Raw genomic sequence first — 15,920 nt, 5'->3', positions numbered from 1 at the left:
CTCGTTCCCTACTTCCTATATCACTATATGGCGATTTTTATATAGTGGACTAAAGTCATCAGGAATAGGTAGTGTAGCAAGCTCACTATTTAGGGCACTGCAGGTACAAAAGTGAGTAGGAAGTGATTCCAAACACAGTCAAAGAGTTAAAAAAAAGTCACTTCTTACACTTTCAGTATTTAAAAAAAAAAATAAAAAATTTTATTTAAAAAAAAGTAACCCAAAGTAATCAGATGGTAAAGGTTTGCCTTTTAACATAGCAGATGAAAGGATGAATAAAGGGAGTGGTAGAAAAAGAAATGGTGTGCATGCGACAGGGCGGGTCCAAAAGACTCGGGGCGACCACATGATATGTAAAGTCGGGCTAATTGCAACCTTGAGTGACTGAAATAGCCGAGGCCACGGCGGTAAACACAGCACGCCTCCAAAACGTCCCTTCCTTGGCCGCACAAAGCAGCCAGTGTGCAAAAAGGGACCTGTTCAATGCTGCATGGACATTTTTGCAGATGGTGTAGCTTGAGTTTTTTTGTTTGCCAACGGAAGGTTCCACCTACGTACACAGGATGGCATGTATTCCAAACGATGGAGGAAGTTCTGATCAAACATAAACCTCTTCACATTCCTGGTTAAGATGGTGACAACGGCACCGTCCGTCTGTTTGTCACCCTCCATGAACCAGGAAGTAGCATAACATTCTAGCTAACAGTGGAATGGACAAAAAACAAGTTTGTCCTTGGCATAGGTCATATTATGGACATTGTGGGGTCATTTTAATATTACTAAAACATCAAATGTAATGGCAACCAACTGTTTTCTTTTTTTTTGTATTTGCGAATAGCATTAGCAAGTATACTGTATGGTTTGCATTCTATATGGTTTGCGAGCAAAAGTAGTTCACAAATTTCCACTTAAGATTGGCGCGTGGGCAAAAGAAAAAGTCATTAGGTTTTCATACAAATCTGGATACAGGTGTAAATAAAGTAATTTGCCAAAATGGAACAACCCATCTGTTTGTGATTATCCATGAACAATTGTTTTTGTTAGCATGTAGCATTAGCATATTTACAGTAGGTTTCGATTAGTCTGTCTCAAGTAGAGTTCCTTTTCCTTGTTCCTTGATGTTTACTAGCTAGATTGATAGCCCGTTCGCTAGCGAGAGTTAGCCAAAACTGGTATGCATTGAAAAATTGGGTTTCTGTCAATTTGTGGAGTCTTAATAATTAATAATAATTTAGTGGTGTAGTTAGTGTCATACCAAATCAAAGGTCGTGGGTGGAAAAACAGCACTCGGGGAGGAAACTTTATTCAGCCACTCGGCTTCAGGGCACGAACACCACCGTCTCACGCCTCATTACACTTCGGCACCTCACCACATATCCTTCCGCCAGTACCATCCCTGTAATATAGTCCCCCAGACATGACATACATTAGGTCCATATACAGTACATACAGGTATCAATATAAAAAAAAATCCTCTTACAATAAAAATAATAATAAAAATAGCTTAGATTTATACAGCAGCCTTCAAGGAACCCAATGACAATAATAATAACTCATGAAGGTAATTAAAAGGGTGAGTGTGTTAGGTGCGCCAAGTTAGCATAGGAGTAGATAGCATTGGCTACCAGCTGATAAATGGCTATCTTGACAGCGAACAGCAACATAATGGAAGATTCCGGTACAGGTCCGATATGCAGGCGAGGCTGCTTGGTGGGTTGACGCCGGAGACGGCAGGACGGTAAACCTCAAGATGATGCAGACAAAGGTCCAGATCACTAATGGCTGTGGTGATAGTTAACAGCGGATCGTAAGCTACAGTGCCCAACTAAAGATAGTCACTTGCGGAAAAATTGAGAGTATCTAGGTATCACTCAGACAGAAACATAACAAAATGAGTAAGAGGAAAATAGTCATTGGTATTTTTAGCGGTTGTGAAGCGGCGACATACAAACGAACATTTCTGCTCTCCTGGTGCAGTTTTGTGTTGTTGGTTGTGTTGTGACAACCATCTCCATTATCCAGCTAGCATAGCATAGTTTACTAACTCAAAAATTAATACAGTAATTCCACAAATATTTGTAGTTCAATATTCACTCATTTGTGTTGTGTGTCTTGTGGAAGGTTAGGTTAGTACTACAAAGTACTACACTACTATATGTTAATGGGATAAATCTCGACTGAGAGACAAGCTTAGTAGCGGTATGTCAGTGAGGAGCTAAGTTTAGTCTTTGCTATTAGTGGAAGTTAGGAAGAGTCATCATAACGTTTATGTTTATGTGCGCCATTTAGTTTGAAGGGTAATGTGGTAAAATGAGTTTGCAATAATATTACAGTGTTTTGGGTTTAAGCTATTCATAGAGGCAATTTTTACTCAGTTTTTCATTATTTGAACCCTATCCCCGCACGGCCTTAGTTTGCACTGCATAGCACTTTTTTTTCTTCTCTTCTGCCTCTTGTACAGTGTTTGTGCACTTCCTTTTACAGCATCATTGCCCAATGATAAGAGTTAAGCGATAACGCTTCCAAACAAGGTCATAAACCAACATAACCATGTGGCACTAACCCTGCGTCCTCGACACAATGACAGGACTCACAAGTCAGTGTCAAAGCTGGTTTATTGCGACCAACGTAAAGAGAAACAACCTGAAAGGTCGGGTGGCGCTGACTACGGTATCAAGGCCTCATTCTTTCTCGGCGTCTCTTTATCAGCCGTCAAGAAACTTGTGTCAACAGACATGAGACTCGCAAACAAATGTCGCACCGATCTGCAAACCAGCTGCAGGGTCCGGAATGTTTGCGTTTGGGCAGAAATCTAAACATCTGGTTTCACCAAATTGGTCCTTACAGTCGCTACAACCACTTCAAACAGTTAGCAATATGCATGAACATCAACCAGCAAATGAGGAATGCTGAGGACACTGGAGTGACTGAATATTGGTGGAAATAGCCTTTTCCTTCATTTTTTTTCCTTTATTTTTATAAAGCTACCCTTTCTTTTGGCGTTTCTTTGGTTGCCAACTCAGGAACTGGAAACAGTTAGTGGAGTTTCCCACAGCCGACCTGTTAATGTTTACTGCCCCCCCCATTGACTTTCTCTTTTAGGAATGCTTCTATTTGCTCAGAGGTACAACTCAACAAGCCAGTTTATGTTTGTGTGAATGTGAATGATAAAATGGTCCCGAGTGCAAAAAAACAAAGCAAGCTTTTCACATGCTGTGCTTCCTTTTAAATATGCTTCTTGTGGTCAACACTAAATCGATTCCTCTGGCTATTTTAAATAGTAAAACAAAGTAAAACCGTGTTAAATATCAGAATTAAAAAAAGAGCCTAATAAATAAAAACTTTTTGTCCATCAGGGTCTACAAAAAATCTTCTATCAAGCTGACAGACTTGTCTCTTAGCATCTCTTCACTCGTCACAAATTTGTACCCGAAGAGTTTCAGCGTGGACCCGCAGACCTTCTGGACCAACTGGACTGCCTTGAAGGGCAAACTGAAGCGCCACTTCTCCACTTGCTCGGCGGAGTTCTTTTGCGTAGAGTAAATTCCTCTGGTCTCCTTAGAGGCCTGCGTGCTCTTCAGGATCCAGTCATTGACCTGCGGCGTGAACGGGATCCCGGTGAATTTGTATATCTCGGACGCCTTCTTCATGGGTAAGCGGGCGACGTCCTCATAGCGCACCAGCATGTAGCGGTCGTGCAGCCACACCGGCTGCCTGAGGCCGAGCTCCACCGACATCCTGATATTGTCGCAGTTGCTCTTCAGCTTCTTCACCTCGTTGTCGTCGATGAGCACGTCCGTATTCATAAACCAATTGCTCCAAGTTTTGTATTTGCCAGGGAAGGCCACCATACGGGAGGAGAGCACGGCGCGAGGATCCCGAACCAGCTGGATAAATTTCACATCGAGACGTGGGTCCTCAGCCAGAGGACGGAGAGTTTCCAGCTGGCGCACCCTCACCACCTTGATGGCTCTGTGCTCCTTCAGCAGGCAGGACTCGGAAGCCATGGTCAGGTTGAGGGGCCCGCAGCGCATGTTCCTACAGCGGTAGCGCTCATAGACCCCTTTGACGAAGGGGCTGCAGACCACCTCCCTGCACAGTGAGCTGCTGGACTCTCTGCGGAAGAGCGAGGCAGTGATGTGATCCACTGGGAGGGGTTCAATGAACCTCTCCAAAAGTGAGAAGTCACACAGGAAGAGCTGCCGAAGCACGTCGCAGTACGCTTTGGCGGTGGCTGTGGCGTTGGTGCCGCCCGTCTCCAGCGTCAGCATCTTCTCCACATGCCACAGCGGCTCGTAGAGGTAAAACATGTTATCGCCCTGCTGGTTGAAAAACTCCCCCACAAAGGAGGAACCAGTCCTGGTGGTAGCCAGAAGGAGAATGTCTTTCCTGCCGTTCGTAACCGCTGCCGCCGCCTGCTGATGCTCGCTGTATTTCTCCAGGTGCCGCTTCATCAGCGTGAAGGCTGAGCTAGGCTTGCCCAGGGAGGTGACTGAAACATTGCGCTTTGGCAGGGCGTTCCCAGATCTGCTGGTGTGTATCGGAGCCTGAGGGGTCTGCTTCAAGGCCAGTTTATCCGACACCCTGAGACAGTGAATGGAATCACAGGAATATACTTTCAGTTAAACAATTTAATGTCACCACGTTTCCGCTAAGCGGTTACGTTTGGGGCATGTTGGATGAGTTGTTAGCACGTTAGTGCGCCTGACAGTTCTGAGGTACGGGGTTTGAATGTTGGCCCTGGACTTCCTGTGTGGCTTGCATACGTGGGGTTGCATGTTCTCCCCCTGCTGTATGTGAATGCTTGTTTTTTATTATGTGCCTTGCAATTGACTTCTGATCCTAATGAGGATAAGAGCAAGAACGGAAGGCAGAGAATGTCCCAAACTAATCTCCCATAAAAGTCGTCGTTCCCACAGAGCAGAGAGAAGATATGCCTGTAAGAACTGTTGTATGATCTGTTTGTATGTGTTGCTGCTCTGTGTGTGTTGGCGTAGTAGTTGTTTGAAGGTTGATAAATCCCTTAACATCTATGCAAATTTCCGTTAGGCCCGTTTCATATAATGTTTACATTAAGCTAACGGACTTTCATCAGCCAAAATTATATGGTTTGGTTGAACATTTTCTTCATTCTCTTTTGTTTTGTTTCAGTTTGACAATACAATTATGCTTTGACTCTTGAATTGTGCAAACGAGTCTTCTTCTTTTTGTTTCCTTAATGTGATGTGATACGATAGTGTACCATTTCCTGACTGCGAGGGAGTGATAAGCGGCGCAAAGAAATCGTTTAAAAAACATGTTTTAATAAGTTTCAATGTGTTTAAAGCAAATGGGAAATGTAACGCTATCATTTTTATCTGGTTCCTCTATAGCGTGGATTTTCACCTATTGCGGGTGGGTCTGGAATGTATCCCCTGAGATAAACGGGACTTCCTTGTAGTTTTCGATTTGACAACCTTACAACTTGGAAAATTGTCACTGAAAGGAGTTTTCTGCACTCACCTTGAGATAATGTTGTTCTCCTTCTCGATGATAACGAGCGCGACGAAGAAGACGATGGGTATGGCGTATTTGATCCTCATTCTGTTGGCTGTAGGAGCGCCTGAGTCTGCCTCTTAATGGGTTCTGCCTGTCTACTACCTCCCCACCGTCAGGGTTCCCTTAAAGAGCCTAGCAGCTATTTGTAGTCTCCTCTCCTGCAGACTCGTTCTTGTGATGTTTCAACCTGTGAATAAAGCCAACATGTCACACATTTTGCACATCACTTTTGCGTTTGTGTCTAAACAATGACACTTTTGACCAATGGCTGATATTAGTTGATATCGATGACGCAACAGACATTGCAATTGCAAGACAGGCATCGGAGAGCTCGCCAATGGGGCCCCCGTACTAGCAGGCTTGTTGAAAATACATCTTAATCAGAAACAAATGAAGCAGGAGACGCTAAAAGAAAGAAGAAACACAAGGATGAAAGAAGACAGGACGTGGGCAAGGAGAGCCAAAGTCGACGCACTTTTCAGCATTTTATTGAACAGGACAAACTGTCAAACACACAAATAGAAAAACAGAACACTTATGACGCAAGCCCCTGGGCGTCCCTCACTAAAGTCACACACCCAATGCAGTAACTACACCTGATAAAACCAGTTTATATCTTTAAATTTGCTTATTATGGTTTTCTTTGTCTTCTTTATTAAAAACACAGAACAGAAAAATGGCGGTGTTTTTTCGGGGGCTGCAACGGGTTAATAGCATTTCAATTCATGTCAATGGAGAAAATGTATTTGCTGTACAAGTAAATTTCATAACAAGTTTGGTCACACAATTAATCGTACTCGTAAGTCAAGATACCACTGTGTCACATCTTGAGAAGGAAGGTAAAAATAGAAACAAGAAATGAGTCTAATTCTGACCCTCCCTCCAGGAAGTGCTTGTTATCTTAAGTGCAGCCGTGCATCCCGAAAGGTGCCCACCCACCATGCCAGGCCGGTCATAAACTGTGAATAGGAGTCTGTGGGCACTGGTGAGCTTTAAGCGACAGACCGCAATCAAACGGAAAACTCCTTTTGGGGTCATAATCTGACACCCGCCATTTCCTCGCCCAAGGTCACGGTGGTAACCGACATCCAGCCGCTGCTCCCGTTAAGACCCGCAGGAGATCTTTTCAACGCATAAGCAACTGATACACAACTAGACCATCTGCTGAGGTGCTGATGACGGCTCCCAGTTCCCTCAGAATCTGGTTTTCTTCCTCAACAAGGGGGTTGCGGCTTGCCCAAACGCTACAGTTGTGGGTAGTTATGTTGATGTTATGCCGCTAAAAAGACTTGCCTATAAAAGTTAACATTTTCACATTTTTTTCCCAGGTCGCTTAACCATCCTCAACAAAGTCCATCCATCCATTCTCTATACCGCTTGTCCTCATTAGCATCACGGGGGAGCTGCAGCCTATCCCAGCTGACTTTAAGCGAGAGGTGGGGTACACCCTGAACTATCTGCCAGCACCTAAAGACAAATAACAATTCCCACTCACAAAGCGAGTGTTAAAGTCTTCAATGAACCTACAGTAAGAAGCATTTACTGTACATGTGGTGGGAAGCCGAAGTACCCGTGGAAAATCCAAGCAACCCTAGGGAGAACATCCGAACTTCACACAGGAAGTCCGGAAACAAGATATAAAGCCACAACAATTAAAGTCGCCATGTTGCCATGAAGTTAAAAAAGAAACAAAAAAATGGCTTAGAAATCACATGAGAATACTAAGAGACGCCGATCTAAAATGCCCAAAAAATATTTGTTGAATTGACGATAGAGTGCCAGTTCATACAAATATTACAGCGATGCTAAGACGCCATGCAAAAATGCTACACTGTAGTCTATCGCTAACCTATGCTAATGCAGTAGTAAGGTCCTGATTACAGAAGGTATTTGTGTGAAAAACACTTATGTAGCGCTCTTCAAGCGACTCAAAGACGCTTAATTGCATGCATTTTTCATTCACTTCACAGTCGGAGTCACACCCTGGTGGTGGTAAGCTACTTGTATAGCCACGGAAACGTGGCTGCCATTCTGCGCCTACGACCACCGCCAAACATCCGACCACATTCATTCACAGGCAATGTTGGTTAGGAGGATGTCATTACAAAACAATCCAGTGAAAAACTGTATGGTGCTAACTGAGTGTACCTTCTACAGCCACGTGACCATGTATTCTTAAACAAGAAGCACGGTGAACTCGTGGTTAGCACATCTCCCTCACAGTTCTGAGGTTCAGGGTTCAAATCTCAGCTCCGGCCTTCCTCGTGTGGTGTTTATATGTTTTCCCCCGTGCTCATGTGGGTTTTTGCCAGCGTCCTCCCACATTCCAAAAACACTCATGTTAGACGCGAGAAGACTAAATTGTCCATATGCACGAGTGTGGATGTCAATGGGTGTCTATGTGCGCCCGCCTCTCACTCACACGTGAGGATACAAATGGATGGACATATTACTTAATCAATCCTGCCTTCATTTCACATCTGGATGTCCAGTCCTCACATCATATGATCATATCTTGACCTCCACAGCACAGAAGCACATCCGGTAATTTGTGTTGTCGTTTTTTTTGTTTTGAATGACTGCACGTAGTCTAAACACTCGGCATGCTCGGACACTGCTCGTGAAATTCTTCGGGAAGTTAGAAGTCATTTAGGCGGAATGGTGCATGATGAAAAGACCGTGTTGACCAGTGTTTCCCAACCTTTATTGAGCCAAGTCACATTTTCTACATTCGAAGAATCTCATGGCACACCAACAAACAAAATGTCACAAAAAGTGGATACACAACACAGTTCTATTATGTACCATCTAAGGGAAGAGTATTGAATTGTTCCGAATGCCGCTAAGCATCACTAGCAGCGATAGAGGAAACAGATACATTGTTTGTAGCAAATAAATAATTTTCAGACCCATTAAGTGAAATTGGATAATTTCCCATGGCACACCTGAGGAGTTCCTAGACCGCACCGGTTGGACATCACTGGTGTAGACACACGGGGTAGGGGAAGTGGAGGGTGGGGGTACATTTTCAGCTCCGTCTTGAACCAGCCTGCCGCATGCCGCGACCACAAAAGCCCTCTTCACGCAGGAGTGACCCCCGCAAAATGTCAAATTCCACGGGGTCATTTGCACGTCAAGATGCTAGCAGACCGCAGGCCTCGTCTCAGGTCATTTGACACCAGAGAAGGTCAAGCCTCTGGTTCCCACTTGTGCCTTTTACAAAGAACCCAGCAAAGCAAATGCCAAATAGCTACTTCTTTTTTGTTTTGTTTTTTTAAACACCTTTCTTACACTTTTGTGTTACATTTAAAATCATAGGACGGTGACTTTTTTTTGAAAAACCACCGACATTTAGGTATTTCTCGATATACATTGGAAGAACTAGTCCTTTAGGGTTTTTTTCTTCTTTGTATGACATCACAGTGTGTGCCAGTTCATTTTATCATTCTTTAACTTCACATTCAAGTGTGATATTCACCATTGGCTTCACTATCAGTCAATGCGTATATTTCCCTGTTATTTCGTATCCCTGTCATGTCATTTTGGCAAAGCTACCAGGTTGCTTTGGTTAGCGTTTTTTTGTTGTTGTTTGTTTTTTAACAAAAGAAACTTAATTCATGACTTACTGATGACTATTTCCACACAAACCAGATGAACTGCATTGCAATAAATTCAGTGCAGGCAGTTGGTAAGTCGTATCTCAAGAGTAACTATAAAGAAATACAGAAATATTTCAATCAAAGAAGATTAAATCAGTGATGTACAATGACTTGGCTGGTTATTGATTACATATTTTGTACTATGCAATGGATTTTAAAAAATACAATTTATTTTAATTATTATATAGCTTCGTAAGAATACAACTTTTTCATTTGACTTGACTATTATATACTTTTTATTTGGCTTTGTAAGACAGTAGAACTTTTTAACATACAGTATTTAGTTGACATTATATACCTTGTAAAGTGTATACCGTACAATTTATTTGAGTATTACATACCTTTTTAAGACAAAATAACTTTGGTATTTATTTGCCTTTGTATACTTTTTAAGACAATGCAACTATCTTATGTATTAGATGTTATATGATTTTCATTTTTAAGAGAGTACAACATATGATTTTATTGGAGTTTTTCAAAATATTTTTTTAAGACATAGCTTTTTTTCTTTTACTTGACTCTATATACCTTTTATGGTGATGCAACTGTTTTACTTGTTGGACTTTATAAACATTTTAAGACAATACTGTACACCGTTTTTACATGTGGATTTGACCTCACATAACTTTTAAGACAAAAAATAAATAAATAACGAAATAAATCAATACAAAAGGTTTTGTATTTGGTAGTTTGAGTTTAACTTTTGACTTTGCATAATAGACTTGTTTAGGAAATCGTGAGATATGATTGGTTCATCCTGGAAAGCATGCAGACAAGTGAATAATTGGGAGTCACAATGTAGTCATGCTATTTTAATAAAGTCTTCTAAATTAGAAGTCTCTCCCTCTATCAATTGAGCCGAGTTTTTAGCATCTCACTACATTACCCTGACTTAATCGCGCTTAATTTTTTATTTCCACTGTGGCCACTACTTCAGGTGTCCGTTACAGTCGTCTACCCACCATGCTGATGTGTCCACGCTGTTTAATCCCTTAAATTGAGCGCGTCCAACTGGGAGTAATTCCATGACTTCCTCCACGTATACACACACACACACACACAAAAAAAGAAGGGGAAAAAAAAGTTGTACAGGAGTCCAATAGGATGCATAGGCGAGGGTCACCGTATTTTTCAGTGTAGTAGCTGCAGGTCAGTCGAACATTGAACTAATGAAAGATTTTGAGGACCAACTGCATGTTGGCTGGCGACTTCAGGGTGTACCCCGCCTCCCGCCCGAAGATAGCTGGGATAGGCTCCAGCAGCCCGCGACCCGAGTGAGGAGAAGTTGCGAAGGGAAAACGGATGGATGGATGGATGGATGTTTGCCTCTGACTGGATGACGTACGAAGAGACCTCCCATTGTCACTTGACTTAAGTTTTAAAAAGGCAAGCAAACTGCACATTTGCACATGCCACCAAAGTGCATGCAAAATGCTAATTAGCATACTGTGTCATAACATTGTATGTCTTAAATTGTTGTTTTATACCAGTTTGACACATGTAGTCACACGCACACAAAAAAGTGTTGGCTCCCTCTAGTGGGAAAAACGCACATGGACAACTGAGCATCGGACGATTCATTAGGTACACCTGCACAGGCGAATTAGATTTCATATATATATCCCTTTACAAATGTAAACTGTTTGATATAATTTACCAATATGATCATTAATGTATGAACGATATTACTTCGCCACATCTCACTCATCAGCTAACCAAATTATTAGAAACGGGTCCATACAATGAACCTATTATAAATGTATCTAAAGATGAAATGAATGATTATCCTAGTGTGAATTCCTCCGCAGGCATGACAACCACAAGTTGCTTTCTAGGAAAAAAATAAATAAATCTCTATCACACCGTGAAAAGTAGTTACAAATCATCATACAATTGATACAATTAGCAACAGACACACACACAGGTAGCTAACAAATTCAGTGGTGAAAATAATATAGTAACAAATACCTTGCTGCATAGTTGCTGCCGCAAAAGAGGGAATTGAAGTGTCCTGCAATCGGGAAGTGATTGTTGTCCTCAACGTCTCTCTTATCTGAACTTATACATTTTTGTAAGCAGCCAGAAATGTCAAAGACAGCCATCCGTGATCCACATGCAATTGTGAAATTATTATTTTTATCTAACTACGTTTTCAGGACAATAAATCTTTATTTATTTACTTACTTACGTACTATATAAGTACGATAGTACACCTTTTTTATGTACTCGTCTATTTGACTATTATACGTATACCTTTTTAGGAATATACAACATATTTAAGTTTATATGGCTTTGTAAGACAGTACAACTTTTTTAATCACTTTTTGTATTCTGGCGCATGATATATATTTTATTTATACACACGCACAGGCACATTTTAAAAATATTAAATCCGATGTAGGAGTAGGTTCACTAGAAGGTAGTTCATTTTAATATTACTAATATTACAGCTGGTCTGTAGTTTATTTCAATAACTCGTTATCAGGCAACATTTAAAATGATATCCTTCTATGGCGTTCTTTGTGACGCGTCGACTCGACTTTGATGAACTACATCTCCCGACAGCATCGTCGCGTTGTGATGACGTCCACAAGAACCTTCAGGAAGCTTGCAAAACAGTTGCGTCAGAAGCTCGCGCAGCAGCATACCGAAATTGTTTCTTGTCAGGAAAGGTGAACACAACCGCTACGCGCATCTCCGTAAGTCACCTTAACGATATTATAGGGAATAAGTAATGTAAGTTAGCTGTTAATTAATGTATTAATGTATGACATCAATAAAGTGTGACTAATATGCTGTTTGAGTATACGTAGTTATGTCACGGAAGTGAACGTCGTTGTGTACCATTATCATTATAACCCCGAGAGGTTTGTACACCCCCCCCTTCTCTTCTCTTTTTTTTTTTTATGTTCATCTGCTAGAGTGACACACGTACGAGACCATGTTTGTGGCAAGGCTAGCATGCCTGAGGAGCCTCCCCCCGCTGGCCGCCGGACTCCGTCCAGGACTCGCGCACGGCTCCGCCGCCCTCAACCTGAGGCCATGTCCGAGCGTGTTCACGCCGCGGCAGGTACCGACGAGGACGGCACGTCGTTGGTCGTGGGAAGCCGGAAGTACACGTTGTCATGTTAGCATCACAACAGCTAGCATTTGAGCAATAATTCAATTCGATTTCAAATACATAGCGCCAAATCACAACACAAGTTGTCTCCGGGAATTTTACACATGGAAGCAGGTCGAAAACCACACGCCACACTCATTAAAAGCCCAGCTGAACCCCACACGAAGCAAGCATTAAGTGACTGAGGCAAGGCTTGAGACTCGGGAGTGGGGCGACCCTCTCTGCTCTTAAGAGAATTGAAAAGAAGAGAGACGAAGAAAGTTAGAGAGAGGTGCCGTTTTTGGCAAGGGCACTTCCAATTACTGGGACGGGGAAGACGGGAGATCAGAACTGAGAGACAAGAACATGCAGTACTATAACTGTTTGGCAGTTCAACTCGGAAGCGCACTCGGGAGGGAAACGACCAGCGAATCGGCGATGGAAAATGGAGATCATTACACGTACAGAAGCTTTTAGTCATCCTTGTTTTTGTTTTTGTCAGGGTTTTTCCTCAAAAGCCAGATTTGGTTTCCGCCGGGCGAGGACGACCAGAGACCAACTAAAGGAAGCAGCTTTCGAGCCAGCCACAGGCACTGCTTTAAAAAGTAAGTTCGTCAAGTGACGTCAGAGTTTAAAACAAAATTCCAAAATAATATTATGGAGAAATCATACAGTAATGGAAAATGTGATTTTGTTTCAGTTGACAGCATGGGAAGAATGATTGTAGCTGGAGGTGCTGCAGTGGGACTGGGAGCTTTGTGCTACTACGGCATGGGAATGTCCAACGACATCGGTGCCATTGAGAAAGCAGTGTGAGTAAATGGTCAACGCACTCCTTTCCTTCCTTCAAGTTAATCTATAAAGTGTATACCTACTTTCGGCCCACCCTGTGTGTAATTTTTTTTTTTTAATTGTTTAAACACACTTTTTTTTTTTTTTTTGCGCAGGATCTGGCCTCAGTATGTGAAAGACCGGATCCACTCCACTTACATGTACTTTGCGGGCAGCGTCGGCCTGACGGCTCTGTCGGCGGTCGCCGTGAGTCGAACCCCGGCGCTCATGGGCCTGATGATGAGAGGCTCCTGGATGGTGAGGATCACTGCAGAGGAAATTAACAAGATCAATTTGCGTAATGGAGCCTTTTTTTTTTTTTTTCTCAATTCCAGGCTATCGGCGCTACCTTTGCAGCCATGATCGGCGCCGGCATGCTGGTCCGGTCCATCTCGTACGAGAATAGTCCCGTGCCCAAGCACCTGGCCTGGATGCTACATGCAGGCACGTGCTGTCAACACTAGAGGGCAGCCCTGTAGAGTCTTAGGCAGTGTTGTGACCTTTTTTACAAATCTTACAAAAAGTATATATCCTTAAATAATGATTCTTTATTATATATTCATATATATGTGCAAACCCATATGTACAGGTGTGATGGGTGCTGTCGTGGCCCCCCTCACACTCCTGGGTGGACCTTTGATGATGAGGGCTGCCTGGTACACGGCGGGCATCGTGGGTGGGCTGTCCACGGTGGCCATGTGCGCCCCCAGCGAGAAGTTCCTCAACATGGGCGGACCCCTGGCCGTCGGCTTAGGGGTGGTCTTTGCCTCCTCCATTGGTGAGCGCGCACAAGCACGCACTTCAAATGAACGCCCGAACTTGGAAGATGACGTCCAACCTCTTCCGCAGGGTCCATGTTTCTGCCACCCACATCGGCGTTTGGGGCCGGCTTGTACTCGGTGGCCGTCTACGGCGGCCTGGTCCTCTTCAGCATGTTCTTGCTCTATGACACTCAGAAAGTCATCAAGAGGGCCGAGACGCAGCCATTCTACGGCGTGCAAAAATACGACCCCATTAACGCGTAAGTCCAGGCCAAATGATGAAAAAGGCTATTTTGGGTTCATCGGCCTTACTTAATGCTCATTTGGCTAATGACATTTACTAGTCTAATGCAGCAGAAGTTTAGAGCCATGGCACATCTTATGCATTAGAAAAATCTCATGTTGCACCACCAAACAAAAATGTCACAAACATTGTATACAGTTGTCTTGAGATAGAAGTGATCTGACTTAAGAGTTTTTCAACATATGAGCAGGGATTTGGATGTTTTTTTTGCTTATTTTTTGCCTTGACTTGTGAGTGTCAAGGCTTGTCCCATTCGGGGTCGCCACAGCGTGTCATCCTCTTCCATGTAAGCCTATCTCCTGCATCGTCCTCTCGAACACCAACTGCCCTCATGTCTTCCCTCACGACATCCATCAACCTTCTCTTTGGTCTTCCTCACGCTCTCTTGCCTGGCAGCGCCATCCTCATCACCCTTCTACCAATATACTCACCATTTCTCCTCTGGATGTGTCGCTCTCTAACTTTGTCTCCAAAACATCGAACCTTGGCTGTCCCTCTGATGAGCGCATTTCTAATTTTATCCAACCTGGTCACTCTAAGAGCGAACCTCAACATCTTCATTTCTGCTACACTCTCTTCAGTGCTTCAGTACCACTGTATACTTAACCAGAGATAATTTGTCTAAATTTACTCTTAAATTTACTTTTTACTTATAACTTCATTTTTTAAATAAAAATAAGCATTTATTTACAAAAATATGCAAATTGGAAAACTACAATTTCACTGTACTGTGTATTTAAGTCAACTTTTTTTTTTTTTTTTTTTAAATCAAGGCTGTCACTTGCAGGAACAGTCATACCAACTGTGCCTTTTTTTTTTTTTTTTTAGGTGTCTGGGGATTTACATGGACACGCTGAACATCTTCACCAGGCTGGTGATGATCCTGGCAAATGGTGGCGGCAGAAGGAAGTGAACATCTTTTTTAAATTTGGATTATTATTATTATTTTTTTTTTACCTTCCATAGAGCTGAACGGTGTCGTGACTTAGCAGCAAACAACAAGGTGTTATGCTCTTATAGTATAGCGACCAATCTCTCAACACAAGCGCTTCACATGATAAAGAATACTTGGTGATAAGAAAAATCTTAAAGTTCAGAGGTCTCACTCTTATGGAAGAAGTGTGTATTTATTTTCTGCCTGTCATTTGTCGTTGATCTACAGTTCAGATTTATTGTTAAATACCTGCATTACATAGACTACAATACACTTCTGTCTGCGTTTGTTTCTGTGGCTACAGTGTTACTTTAATAATGTAATTGTGTAATAAATAACTCAGAATAATGACATATGTCCTCATTTAGACTTTTAAAGTAAGGTCAATTTGTGTTCCAGGTTTAAACTGTCACCATCACAAAGCCTTTATTAGCCGTAAGTAACATTTTAACATCCCTAACATGTCAAAGAGAACTTACCCATGGCATAATAAAACGAAAATAGAGTAAAACTACTCACCCTATGAAGGCACATAGCAGACGAGTGAAGAAGCAGGTGGTGTTTGCAGTGCAATATTGTCACCTAGTGGTAAATTTGAATATTCATATTGTAAAAATGCTTATTATATGGGAGCAGTAGAAATTACAAACATAATAATCTTTAAAAAATGCATAAACATGTTAATACTGAATTTTCGCTATGTTGTGTATTTTGGGACTTTTATGCAGGTGTCCGTTCAAGCAAAGTGTTTCATTTAGTTTTACACATTTTGTTCATTTCTCAATTATATAAA

The 15,920-nt window shown here is 42.3% G+C and overlaps 2 protein-coding genes across 2 annotated transcripts; one reads left to right on the top strand and one right to left on the bottom strand.

The window, feature by feature from the left end:
- Window positions 1-1,273: 1,273 nt before the first annotated feature.
- Window positions 1,274-10,458, bottom strand: LOC133417961 (carbohydrate sulfotransferase 3-like). Its single transcript, XM_061706237.1, has 3 exons — window positions 10,160-10,458; window positions 5,503-5,725; window positions 1,274-4,584 (listed from the first exon to the last, which is right to left on the bottom strand). Exons 2-3 carry the CDS (start codon window positions 5,580-5,582, stop codon window positions 3,360-3,362), a joined length of 1,305 nt encoding a protein of 434 aa, XP_061562221.1. The 5' UTR covers window positions 5,583-5,725; window positions 10,160-10,458; the 3' UTR covers window positions 1,274-3,359.
- A 1,330-nt stretch (window positions 10,459-11,788) lies between these two features.
- On the top strand, window positions 11,789-15,475 carry ghitm (growth hormone inducible transmembrane protein). The gene is made up of 9 exons (XM_061706133.1): window positions 11,789-11,896; window positions 12,119-12,267; window positions 12,800-12,902; window positions 12,998-13,109; window positions 13,245-13,386; window positions 13,464-13,572; window positions 13,718-13,906; window positions 13,978-14,149; window positions 15,022-15,475. The coding sequence occupies exons 2-9, from the start codon at window positions 12,139-12,141 to the stop codon at window positions 15,104-15,106; spliced, it is 1,041 nt and encodes a 346-aa protein (XP_061562117.1). The 5' UTR covers window positions 11,789-11,896; window positions 12,119-12,138; the 3' UTR covers window positions 15,107-15,475.
- Window positions 15,476-15,920: the final 445 nt, after the last annotated feature.

The sequence above is a fragment of the Phycodurus eques genome, chromosome 19, assembly GCF_024500275.1.
Source record: "Phycodurus eques isolate BA_2022a chromosome 19, UOR_Pequ_1.1, whole genome shotgun sequence".
NCBI lineage: Eukaryota > Metazoa > Chordata > Actinopteri > Syngnathiformes > Syngnathidae > Phycodurus > Phycodurus eques.
Note: the sequence above shows the minus strand (reverse complement) of the source record. Positions and strands in the feature narration are given on the sequence as shown.

Coding starts and splice junctions, on each gene's coding strand:
- LOC133417961 (XM_061706237.1), bottom strand. CDS start 5,582: ATGAGGATCAAATACGCCATACCCATCGTCTTCTTCGTCGCGCTCGTT. Junction 4,585..5,502: donor GAGAACAACATTATCTCAAG/GTGAGTGCAGAA, acceptor TCACTGTCTCAG/GGTGTCGGATAAACTGGCCT.
- ghitm (XM_061706133.1), top strand. CDS start 12,139: ATGTTTGTGGCAAGGCTAGCATGCCTGAGGAGCCTCCCCCCGCTGGCC. Junction 13,110..13,244: donor GGTGCCATTGAGAAAGCAGT/GTGAGTAAATGG, acceptor TTTTTTGCGCAG/GATCTGGCCTCAGTATGTGA. Junction 13,573..13,717: donor GGCCTGGATGCTACATGCAG/GCACGTGCTGTC, acceptor CCATATGTACAG/GTGTGATGGGTGCTGTCGTG.